At 42.2% G+C, this 13213-nt stretch overlaps 1 protein-coding gene across 2 annotated transcripts in view; it reads right to left on the bottom strand.

Moving 5' to 3' along the window:
- Positions 1–12682, bottom strand: part of PTPN11 (protein tyrosine phosphatase non-receptor type 11) — an 85220-nt gene extending 72538 nt beyond the window's left edge. For both annotated transcript variants that reach the window (XM_014858639.3, XM_014858640.3), the window contains exon 1: positions 12431–12682. In XM_014858639.3, coding sequence (XP_014714125.1) covers positions 12431–12444 — 14 coding nt within the window. In that variant the 5' untranslated portion in view covers positions 12445–12682. The remainder of the gene's footprint in view (positions 1–12430) is intronic.
- Between the last annotated feature and the right edge of the window lie 531 nt (positions 12683–13213).

Here is a 13213-nt window from a genome sequence, read left to right as displayed (position 1 = left end):
TTTCACAAGATTGTAACCTATCATTAACTCAATAAAAAATTTTTTAAAAAAAGAAATGTCTCATGCATATACAGACATCTACTTACCTACATGTGCATGTGTGCAAACACACTACTCCCTCCCTGCCTGCCTGTGTGAAACACACACACAGAATTCTCCTGATCTACACCCCAATTTTTTCAATTACTACAGTGTGAAGATCTTTCTATATCAGTACATTCTTTTTAGTGGTTATACAATATTCCACTGTAAGAATGTACAATCCATAATTTGATCCCTATTATAGGACATTTATATTATTCCTAGGTTTTATTTACAAATATTGCAGCAGAATACATCCTTTACAATCATCTTTACACATTTTTCCAAGTATATCTATACACTAAATTTTCAAAAATACAATTGCTGGGGCCAGCCCCCATTGCACAGTGGTTAAGTTCAGCGCCTTCTGCTTCGGCAGCCCAGGTTTGCAGGTTCAGGTCCCAGATGTGGACCTACACAACTCATCAGTCGCGCTGTGGCAGCATCCCACATACAAAATAGAGGAAGACTGGCACAGATGTTAGCTCAGAGCTAATCTTCCTCAAGCAAAGAACAAGGAAGATTGGCAACAGATGTTAGCTTAGGGCTAATCTTCCTCAGCAAAAAAAGAAAGAAAGAAAGAAAACTGCTTCGTCAAGAGATTTTTAACTCTGACGACTTTCCCAAACTGTACTCAAAAGAAGGCATCAGTTTTAACTCCCATAAATTGAGTGTGAAAAGCCCTTGTTTCCTTTCACTTTTGCCAACACTACATATGTTACCAAACTTTTTCATCCTGGTCTACCTGATTTACAGAAAATGGTACCTAGTTTGCATTTCTATGTGAGACTGAGCATTTTTTCATGTTTTCAGACCACTTTTTTTCCTTCTCTGTGAGTTAACAGTTTGCCATTGTTCATTTTCTATTGGAATTTTTTTTATTGATTTATAGGGAGCTCCTGTATAACCAGAAAATGATTCTTTATTATATATGTGGCAAATATTTGTCTTGGCTTTTTTCCCTTTTTACTCTGCGGTATTTTTTTCCCCACAGAAGTTCAGCTTGGCATGGTTACATTTATCAGATTTTTCCTTTATGGCTTCTGGATTTCTTGCTATGCTTGGAAAAACTTAATTCATAGAACTGTTGCAAGATGGAAATAAACTAATATCTATAAAACGCTTAGCAAAGAATCAGCCCTTAGAGTTTCACCTTTGGAACTAGGAATTTCATTTTTAGTCAAAATTAAATACTTACAATAAAGTCACAGACTTTAACAGGACCCTGCAAGGTGTGGTCCCTACTTGATTCCCCTGTTCTGGTGACCTCTCCGTCTGCCTTGTGTCCCCCTGTGGCCTTTGCATGTGCTTCTCGCCAGTCAGATCCCCCCATCCTACCTTCTGGATGCACCACGTGCTCCGCCGGGTGATACCGACATAGAGTCTCCTCCCACATTTCTACAACGGCCAGCTGAGAGGCTAGACTGGCAGCTTCCTGAGGGTAGAGAAGCTGTCCGTTTCTTCACCAATGTGCACCGCCAGCCCCCAGCAAAGGGGCTAACACGTTATTCCTTAATAATTATCTGCGGCTAAAAGGGAAGGAGAAGAGAGGCGCGGTGAGCCCCCGTCACTGCTCTCTCCCACAGCCACAGTCCCCATTTGAACTAGGCGGTGTCACAGGAGGCTGTAAAGATGACTCCTACATGGTCAGGAGGAGGCACAGGCTCTCTTTAAACTGGCCCCGCCAGCTCTTTATTTGGGGGGAGAGTTGATTATTTCTAGTACTCAGTCGATTCCTACCCGATTTGTGGTGCTGAGGATGGTTCCCCTATCTGTATGCTACTGCCTTTCCAAAGCGAAGGTCCAGGGCACTCGAGCATAATCCAGAAACTTGCCCCAGAGCCCCTATGGCTTTGGAAAGGCCCAATTTTGATACTGTAACTAAGTTAACAGCAGTGGGGAGACTTTGGGGTCTATTTCTCTTCCTCTCTGTTACCACACTGGTCCCCCTACAGCACTTCATCCAGCGCTGTTCTGTGCCCTTCACGTGTAAACATGCAGGTGTTGGTAATCACAGTAACAAATGCAGATTTAAAAAAAAAACAGCTGCTCAGAGTTCTTTCTCCACTACAACCAGCAAAAGTAGACCACACTGCATAGCCCTTTAAACAGTCCCCATTTAAAGCAACAAAATTTTATATGTAAACTGATATAACTGGAAAGTTCTATCATACTAGATGGGAAGTAAAGAACCAAAGTCATAAACACGTCTACAAAGTTCAGCAACCATTCAACCAGGGTTACGGTAGGATATAGACTGTTTAGCTTTAAGCTTGGTTCAATTGATGAGTCAGAAGGAAATCTAATTTCTTTTCTATTAGGGGCATTTAAAAAAAAGATCACACCTATATTCTGAATTTGTTTCTCCCTTCAATAAAGCCAATAAGCATACATATTTTAAAGAAATATATATTTTTTATTTACTAATGTGAGTTGCATTTTTCTAAACATCAAATAAGCCCAGCTATCCTAGCACAAAAAAAAACATAAAATACTAGATTCTCCTTCCCTTCCTAATTACTCGGATTGAAAAAAGTTGAGGATAAGGCACAGTTTTGTTTTCACAATTTGAAATTTAATTTGGAAAAAAATATCTCAAAGTGTGTAAAAAACATTTCAATATCTGTTTAAAAAAAAACTACTGCTGTACACAGCTGAAGGATAGCTCTAAACACTTCCGATCGGCAGTTAGCAAGCATCGTAGCAAAGATCGGATAAGACAAGAATCATCAACGGAGGCTAAATCTAGACAGAAACTGTCATAGGACAAGGAGGATATCTGCATGGTCTTAGACTATCTCCCCATCAACTGCTTATTAGCTACAAAGGGAGAAAATAGTAATTACACAATGGAGAAACTGGACACACTCTTGACCAGGTGCTCACTGAGGATGATGAACGTGATGAATGGACATCATGTACCTCCAAACGTGACACCCAAGAATACACAATGTCACCTATGGAGCCCCGTGACTGAGAATGCTAAATCTTATAATGACGAAACATCAGACAAATCCAAAATGAGAAATCTTCTATTTTAAAAGGGGAGGGGAGGAGGTGTATTCTCCAAAAAAATCACTATCATAACAAAGAAACGCTGTAGAAATATTCCAGATTAAGGAGACCTAACAACTAAACACAACTGGATCCTATAGTGAAGGGGAAAAAATTCTATAAAGGACATCATTGTGTCAACTGGCTCAGCTGGAATACAACAGATTACACAAAAGTATTGCTATCAATGGTAAAATTACTAAAGTTAAGAATTAATGAGGATAACCTTATTCTTACAAAATACATACTGAAGTATTTAGGGGTAGAGGGCTACGATATACATAACTTACCCTCAAAATGTTTAGGGGAAAAATTATAACATATTATATGTGTATGTACACTCACACAGAATGTTAAAGCAAATGGGATAAAATGCTGACATTGGTGAATCTGGGTAAACGGTACTCTATTTATATTGGTATTTTCTTATTCTTGTAACTTTTCTCTAAGTTTGAAACTAATTCCAAATAAAAAGGCAAAAATTGTTCATATTAAATAAAAGTTCTGATAAATCCATTTGCTTAAGCCACTTGCATGACTTCCACCATCAGTAAGTTACCCATCCTCATCCATGAAGCTGGCGGAGTAAGTACTAAAAAGGGATGCTAGGGAGAAGAAAGTAAATAAGACAGAGACAAGAACGTACATCGAGAGAGAGTACAGAGACAAAGAGGACAGAGATTTACATTTGTACTACTACTAATATTTTATACTTAAATAAAAACATAAATTATAAAAAAGATTTCTCCATGTTTATATTACTACAAACACTTTTTTTTCAGCAATTATGAACTAGCTCTAATAGCAAGGAAAAAATAATTTATTGGCTATTATATATTATGGCTGGCTAAAATTACAGCTACATTTACTGATTGTTTGACAAGTACCAGTGTGCAAAGTGGACTCCAGAAATCTAACTTTTTTTTTTTTTTAAGGATTTTATTTTTTCCTTTTTCTCCCCAAAGCCCCCCGGTACATAGTTGTATATTCTTCGTTGTGGGTCCTTCTAGTTGTGGCATGTGGGACGCTGCCTCAGCGTGGTTTAATGAGCAGTGCCATGTCCGCGCCCAGGATTCGAACCAACGAAACACTGGGCCGCCTGCAGCGGAGTGCGCGAACTTAACCACTCGGCCACGGGGCCAGCCCCAGAAATCTAACTTTTAACCATTACATTCTATTTCTTTCTTTTTTTTTTTTTGTGAGGAAGATTAGCCCTGGGCTAACTGCTGCCAGTCCTCCTCTTTTTGAGCTAACATCTGTGCCCATCTTCCTCTACTTTCTATGTGGGACACCGACCACAGCATGGCTTGCCAAGCAGTGCCATGTCCGCACCCGGGATCCACACCAGCAAACCCCCGGCCGCCAAAGCAGAACATGCGCACTTAACCGCTGTGCCACGGGGCCGGCCCTACTTATTTCTAAAAATTTCTAAAGTGGGACTGAATCCAGATGGTCGTCTATCATAACCATGTGTTCTCACCTTTGCATATTTTACAGAAATAACACTTATATAGAGTACCCTGCTGAAGCCAAGGGACATTATAAAAGTGATCACCACTGCTCAAGGTGAGGCTAGGCCACCAATACCCATTAGGTAGACTGACAACAGAAGATAAGGCAGGCGGTGGTCTCTTTACCCCTTTATTAAATAAACTATATTATTTCACTCACAACTTATAATTATACCTATCATATTATTAAGAGTGAACAGAGGAGAGTGATGTTTACAGGAGAACCTTAGTAACCAGCATTTAGCACAAGGGCTGGACAGAGTAAGGGCTTAATAAGCATTAGTTATCACTGTCGTCATTATTATTACTGCTGGAAGATACGCAAAAGAGATTCTTCTCCTGCATAATCATGTTAGTTTCACATAGGCCATTTTGACATATGTATCATTTATGTTATGCTACCTTTTCATAAACTTATCACGGCTCAGGGGCTGTGCCTACATTATTTCAAATAGCACATAATTAGAAACTGAAAGTTCGGTAACCCATCTACTTGAGCTTTGATATACTGTAAACTCTCCTTCCTTAGCTATTTTTTTCAAAAAGCATTTGTAATTACCAAAAACTCTTTCCCAATTACATGTGTGCAATCACTGACAACTTTGAGATTTGCAGCATGCTTATCACTAAGAGTTCATTCAACCCTGAGATCTTAGTGAGGGAGGGGAAAGAAGAACATGGAGTTAACAGAACTAATATTATATTCTGGAGCTGGCCTCAAGGATTATAAACACTTGTAATACTAGGTACTGAGGCCACGTCTCTAAGCCCTGCCCCCGTCTCCCACCTAGTGTGATTTCAAACAGTAAAAGTTAGTCTACCAAAAAAAAAAAGTAATGTAAGTGCATCTGTGTTACCTAAAAGGAGGGGAAAAAGGCAAATTAGTATGACTCCATTTGGGTTTATCAACAAGGTCATTAATACAGTGGGTCCAGACAGGATGAGAGGAAACAGATAAATTTCCAGTCCTCCTCATATATACACATTAGGCACTTGATGAATGACTGTTGACTGAATGAATTTCCGGGGTGAAGAAAAACCAGGTAGGATAAAAGACACTGAGAGGAGGGACGTGGAGAAAAGGTCACATGTGGAGAGAAGGGGAGAAAAAGTGTCCTCGTCTCGCTTATTCTAACACCTGCAAACCTCCCAGCCCCTGACAATCCCTTCTAACCAGTCATCCTCTAGCACTGTCTATTATTTATTAAGCATCTCAGGTCTCAACATGGCCCAGGTGACTACCACCCCTCTCACAGAAAGAACAGAAAACACACACACACACACCACCAACACTTGTGAAAAAGAGCTTCAAATCAGTGTCTGAGGGGCCGGCCCGGTGGCGCAGCGGTTAAGTGTGCATGTTCCGCTTCGGCAGCCAGGGTTCGCCGGTTCGGATCCAGGGTGCAGACATGGCACTGCTTGGCAAGCCATGCTGTGGTAGGCATCCCACATAGAAAGCAGAGGAAGATGGGCATGGATGTTAGCTCAGGGCCAGTCTTCCTCAGCAAAAAGAGGAGGACTGGCAGCAGTTAGCCCAGGGCTAATCTTCCTCAAAAAAAAAAAAAAAATCAATTTGCGAAACACATGAGCCCTGTGCTGAGAGGGCCTGCAAAAATGAAAGTGAATCCGAGCCTGCAAGAGGGTTTACAAACCCAACTATTTGCTGGGAAATTGCACGAGAAATCTACATCTCTCATAAGTGAATGCAGATTCTGCAAAAGCTTAGCTCTCTGATGCTAGGAACTTATTTATGTCAAGTGAGTTTAAAAAAAAAATGCTGATGAACCAAAAAAAAAATACAGTGATGCTGAATATTTTGCTTTATCTGTGCATCCCCCTCCCCCAGTGATGTGGGGAAACAGTCAAGCAGGCCAATAATTTCAGGAACTTATTCTCAAGGCTGCTACGCTAAGACAGGAGGTTAAACTAGGCATTCGAAGTCTAATTTCAATTTTTTACCTAAATATGAAGTGATACTGGATATATTGTTCTTACGTGCTGCTCCAGAAAAATCATTATCTTTGTCCTCAAGGAGAAAGTTTATAGTTTGGTACTTTCTGCAGATTACAAGAACATTCCTCTTTTCTAACTAAATTTTAATATCCTATAGGAAAAGGATAACTCATGAAGAAGGGGCAGTCAATAGGAACAAGTATTCTAAGTAACAGAGACTAGAAAAAAGTTGTTAAGGCAGCTTCTTAACTGAAGTGGATAGCTATGTCTTTATAAATCACTATCTTCTTATGGAGTTTCATTGGTCAGCATCTCTGCTTTGATGACAAGGCAACAAAAAAGAAACTGCCTCCAAAAGTCTTTCCACAAATGGCTTCTACCCTAATTCAAAGCCTCTTTCGCACTTGTCGGCTCTCCCTGAGTCTACTCGTGCCTCCTTCACAGCAGCCAGAGGGATATTTTTAAATAGATCAGCTCATGCTGCTCTCCTGATCACGTCCTTCTATGGTTCTGCATTGCTCTTAAAATATAATCCAAACTCCTCTCTGTGGTCCACAGGACACTGAGGACCTTAAAAATCCCTCGTGGTCTAGTCCCCACCTACATCCCCAATCTCAAAGCTCCTCCACGTGCTCCCTTCTGTTCTTTCAGCAGGCCAAGAACTTCCCCACCTCGGCACTCTCACACTTGCTGTTTTCTAAAACTGGAACGCCCAATGCCTAGCACAGTGCCTGGCACTTAGTAATCCCACAATAAACAGTTCTTGAATGAATGGATCAACGTTTCATGAGAGTAGGTCCATGGAACGATAGACACTTGGATCTAGAGTCCATTCTCTTTGAAACAAACATATTACATGCATGTATATATGTATGTGTGTACAGACAGACAGATATAGACAGCATGTATGTGTGTGTATATCAATATACAAGCATATATGTATTCTAAACAGTATGTTCTATGCTGATAAATTTCCATTTCAGTTTGGTACTACTTTCATCAAATTCATTTGATGCTGACGTACAAGTCTGTCTCCCTCTCTAAATTCAATGCTCCTTGCAAACATGAATTATACCTTTCATATTTCAGTGTTGCCAAGGACCAGAGCACAGACAAGTTTGTTAAATGCACACAACCCTCCAAAACTCAGTAAGGAACTGGGCTGCATTTTAGGGTGTCCGATTCTATTTCAGGGGTCCCAAACCCATGGGTGCAGTCCACAACTCCCACAGAACCTACCAAACATCAGTATTTGCCTTGCCTTTCCTGAAATAGGTCAGCACTGGATGGTAAGTGCTGTCTGTGTTTCCCAAAGGGAAAGAGGAATAAGCACAGTGTTCCCTATTGTTGTGGAGCTGCCTCACGAAGTACACCAAGGCCCACCAGTAACAATGACAAACAAGCATTGGCGCTGCTTTTCCAGGATCTTGTGCGATTCTGTAGCAGTCTCCACACTGACCATGCAAGAAGGGGAAGTAATCATAGCAGCAGCCCCTGCATTTGAGCAGCTCTGGCCAAAACTCTCAGCTTACGCTGGGACATAACACTAATAAAGACATCCCAGTTTCAACTGGAAAGACCTAGAACTGTTATTTTTCAGCAAGGCAAGTTTATTTACTCCCACAGGAGATAAACAAACATGGCCACCAGGGAGAGCCTGGGACAAAATGTACTCGACCTGCAATAGATAAACCAAAAGCCGAGAGGCACAGCAAGCTAAATTCTCTGCTCCTCCGAGCTCAAGTCACTGTACATTATCTTTCAGCGGAAGGAAAGCCAACGTAAAGGATGTACCATATGTTGAAGGAACTTGGAGATACAGCCAGTTTTGTCAGCTAAACAAGGCAGAGCAGGGCAGACAAGCAATCTCAAAGTCTAAATTCAGTACTACCACCGCTAAATTACCTGGGGGAAGGCATTTAACTGCTCAATGCATCCTTTTCCCACCTATGATGTTGACAGGTATCAGGACACTGCATATACTGCCATTTCAATTACTGAATGCATATAAATCTAAACCCTAAACACATGAATCAAAAGAATTATTTTGATAATTAAGCAAAACAAAATTCAGAAGAATACTTGTCATGCAGAAGTCAGCTCATATGATCACTTCCCCAGAGACTTTTCCTAAATCTCTTAGCAAAACTAACCATATTCTTCCCATTGCTGGTTTTTTTCCCTCCTAGCAGTTACTAATACCTGATCTGTCATATTTATGCATATGTTTGTCTATTCTCTCTCTCTCAGTCATAAGAATAGCAATCTTTGCCCATCTTACTGCTTTATCCTGCCAGGTTCAGTAACTACTTGTTGAATGAATGAATACCGAGGTTAAAAATAATTTGAAAAAGAAGAAAAAAGTTGAAAGACTAACACTATCTGATTTCAAGACTTTTATAAAGCTACAGTAATCAGAGCCAGCACTGATCATCTAGCGGTTAAAGTTTGGCACTCACTGCTTCGGCAGCCAGGGTTCACTTCCCAGTCGCAGAACCACACCACCCATCCGTCAGTTGCCATGCTGTGGCAGTGGCTCACAAAGATGAACTAGAACAACTTACAACTAGGATATACAACCATGCACTGGGGCTTTGGGGAGGAAAAGAAAAAAGCTACAATAATCCAGACCATGTGGTAATTGGCATAAAGATAGACAAATAGATCAAAGGAACAGAATGGAGTCCAGAAATAAGATTCATATATAAACGGACAACTGATTTTTAACAAAGGTGAAAGTTCAATAGAAATGGACAGTCTTTTCAACAAGTGGTGCTGGAATAACTGGATATCCATATGCAAAAAAGAGAACATGTATCCACACCTTATACCATATACGAAAATTAACTCAAAATGGATCATAAACCTGTAACTACAAAACCTGGAAAAAACACTTGAGACTTTCGGTTAAGCAAAAATTTCTCAGAAATGACACCAAAAGCATGATCCATTAAAAAAAAATTGATAAACTGGACTTCATCAAAATTTAAAACCTCCATTCTTCAAAAGAGACTGTGAAAAAAAAAGAAAAGACAAGCTATAGACCAAGGGAAAATATTTGCAATTCTGATAAAGGTCTTGTATCCAGAATAAAGAACCCTCAAATCTCAATAAGAAACAAACAACTAAACAAAAAAGGAGGAAAATATTTGATCAAATAGACATGTCACCAAAGAAGATATACAGATGGAAAATAAGCATGTGAAAAAATGATCAACATTATTAGTTACTAGGCAAAACACAAATTAAAACTATAATGAGATACCATGTCATACCCACTAAAATGGCTAAAATTTAAAAACTGACCATACCAAGTGTCAGCAAGGATGTGGAGGAACTGTAACTCTCATATACTGCTGGTGGGAATGAACATGGTATAACCACTTTGGAAAACAGCTTGGCAATTTCTGAAAAAGTTAAATATACATCTAACATATGATCCAGCCATACCACTGACAGGTGTTTACCAAAGAGAAATGAAAGCGTTATGTCCATACAAACACTTGTACATGAACATTCAGAACAGCTTTATCTGTGATAGCCAAACTCTGGAAACAACCCAAACGGCCATGAACAGGTAGATGGATAAAGTGTGGTACATCCATACAATGGAATATTACTAAGCAATAAAAAGTAATGAGCTATTTGACACCCACTACAACATGAATGAATCTCAACATAATTATGCTGAGCATAAGAAGCCAGACATAAAATTCCATTTATATAAAATTCTAGCAAATACAAACTAATGCATAGTAACAAAAAGCAGAACAGCTGTTGCCTCACAACCAGGAAGAAATTATAAAGGACATAAGGAAACATCACAAGCAGTGATGGATATGTTCATTATCTTGATTGTGGCAACGGTATCACGAGTGTATACACGTGTCAAAACTTATCAAATTGTGCACTTAAATATATGCAACTTATGACATGTCATTTATGCCTCATAAAGCTGGTTAAAAAATAATAAAAAAGACCTACGATCTGAAAAGTAATAATAAATAATCCCCAATTGTGTGTGTTACGTTCATAATCTGAGGGTAGCACACATTTCTTTTCTATAATAGGTGAGTAAGAAACACCGAGGCTGGAGGGGAGGAGAAATTACTCCATTTCAAGCTGTCATCTTTACCACTTGCTGCTTTGGCTATATCCACACTTCCCGGCTGATAAACTCACAAGCTGGACAATGTAGGGTCTATTACCACCCGGTCCCTTCCCCACCCCCAGCCCCGAGTCTTTCTGTCTCCTAAAGAAGCAGACCCTCACTTGTCTGGAAGAGCAGACACAAGGAACAAAAGGCTCAATGACTATTTGACAGATTAAAGAATAGACAACTGTTTTATTTAAAAGCTCCTTAAAGAATTAGAACATTTGAGGCTATATACTGTTCTGCTGAAATGCAGTTATATATTACTCAGATCCTTAAGCATTTGCCAACAGACCTGTCCAAGTCATTCACTTCCTAAGGATTTTCAGTTTTCTTTTTTCTCCCTCTTTTCAATCCAGACCCATGAATGAATAATGTGCAGGTGTATTTTGAGAAGACATTCCTAATATTTTGAAAAAGTCTCTCATTCAAATAACCCCAATAGCTTGAAATAGTTTTTCAAATGTCTAATATAGAGACCATAACAGGACAACTAAGGAAAAGATTAAACAGTGGGTCTTCTGTGTGAATGGTATATAAAGAGTAGGACACAAAACAGCAGGATCATTACCTGAAAACAATACATCACACTACTGTTTAACAAGAAAATTAAGGCCCACAAATGATAAGCAATAGTTATAAAATAATAATAGCAATATGGTGATGGACAGTGGGGATTCTGGCTCCACCACTTGTTGGCTGAGTGACCCTAGGCAAGTTGCCTAACTTCTGAAACTCAGTTTACGCATCTTTAGAACGAGGAAATTAGCACCGACCTCATATCGTTCTTGTGAGGATTAAATATGTTTGGCTTACAGTAAGAGCTAAAAAAGTGTCAGCTATTAGCGGTATCATTACCCTGAACATTCAAAGGAACTCATTAATTCACTAATCCTTCTGACTCTTAAGGTTCAAGTCCTGTCATTTACTAGCATGTTCCTTCGGAGCCTCAGTTTCCACATCCGTAGAACGGGAGTAATTAATGTCACCTGACTTTTACGGTTGTGGTGAAGAATTAAATAACCAGAGATACAGTTCCCTTCTCTCTCATCTCTCAAAGCGAGCACTGCAGAGGAAGGAAATACTTCTAATAGCTGCAGATACAGTCAGTTTTTCCATTTCTGGCACGTGAGGGGTGGGGGGGAAGGAGATGCAAAGAGGCATAGAAAGAGGTCAGGGATCCTGAGCGGAGCCCCCAAAAGCGCGCGAGAAGAGAGCGACCCCCGAGCAGCAAAACCGTCGGGGACCGGGCCCCGCGCCACTCCCTCCCTTTCCCTCCCGCGTCCCGGGCCGAGGAGCCTCCCCAAGCGAGCGGGGTTATTTCGGAATCACCATGAGGCAATTCTCATGAGGCAATGGGTCAGGAATGCGGCGCCGAGCCGGGCCGCTGGCGTCCGCCGTTCCCGCGGCGGCTCTACCTGCCCCCGTCCCGACGGGCATCCCCCGGGCTGCGGGAGCCGGAACTCGGGGAGGCAGGAAATGAATGGGAACCCGAGGGGTGGGGGCGCCGTGGCGCCAGGCCCCCGGCCCGGGAGGGCGAGGAGGTGGGGAGCGGGCCTGCCCCGCTGCCTCCAGGCGGGGTCCGAGGCCCGGCCGGGGCGCCCCCTCCCGGGCGGGGCTGACCGAAGGCGGCGGGGGCCGGGCCGAGGCCCGGGCCGGGCCCCTCGGGGCTCCTCACCTCCGCGATGTCATGTTCCTCCCGCCCTCCGGCTCCGCGACGGACCCGCTCCTTGCTCAGGCTCCGCTGGGCCCCGTCACATCGGGCTGGCCCGAGGGAGGCCCGCTCGGGACCGGACGAGGGGCAGAGCCAGCCGGCCGCGCGCAGACCCCCCTCCAGGCCTGGGGATCCCGGAGACTGTGCAGCCGCCCCCCGAGTCCGGTTCGCTCCTCCTCCTCCCCCGCCCTTCGCCGCCGGCGCCACCGTGACGTCACCCTGCGCGACGCCCGCCGCCACTTCCTGCTTCCAGTCCGCCGGGGACTGAGCGGCGGCTGGTACCGGCAGTTCGGTGGCTCGGAGGAGCCGCTGCCGCGCAGTTGCCGAAGCACCCTCGACGTCCTCCTTTAGACCTTGGCTGCAGGGCGTGCGCTGCCCGCTCGTTATTGTATGCGACCCCGGGAACCCATGCATCGGCTTCCACGGTGTCAGTTTCCATCCCTGGCTGCCAAACTGAATTTCATTCATTTCCTTCCACAGCTCGCCGCTCTGCTTACTAGCTGTGCAACCTTGGGAAAATTGCTTAATTTCTCTGAGCCTCAGTTTCATCCATTCCTCCATTTGTGTAAAATGAATATAGTAGTTGTATTGTCTTCAAAGGATTATTCTGGGTATTAAATATATAAAATACTTAGAACTAGGCCTGGCCTATTTAGTAAGTGCTTTGTAATTGTTTCGCTGTATTTTCATTACAATTAAGCATCTGTTGATTGTTTTCTATCTGCCAGGCACTGTTTTAGATTAAGA

Source organism: Equus asinus, chromosome 8 (genome assembly GCF_041296235.1).
Source record: "Equus asinus isolate D_3611 breed Donkey chromosome 8, EquAss-T2T_v2, whole genome shotgun sequence".
NCBI classification, from domain to species: Eukaryota; Metazoa; Chordata; class Mammalia; order Perissodactyla; family Equidae; genus Equus; species Equus asinus.
Note: the sequence above shows the minus strand (reverse complement) of the source record. Positions and strands in the feature narration are given on the sequence as shown.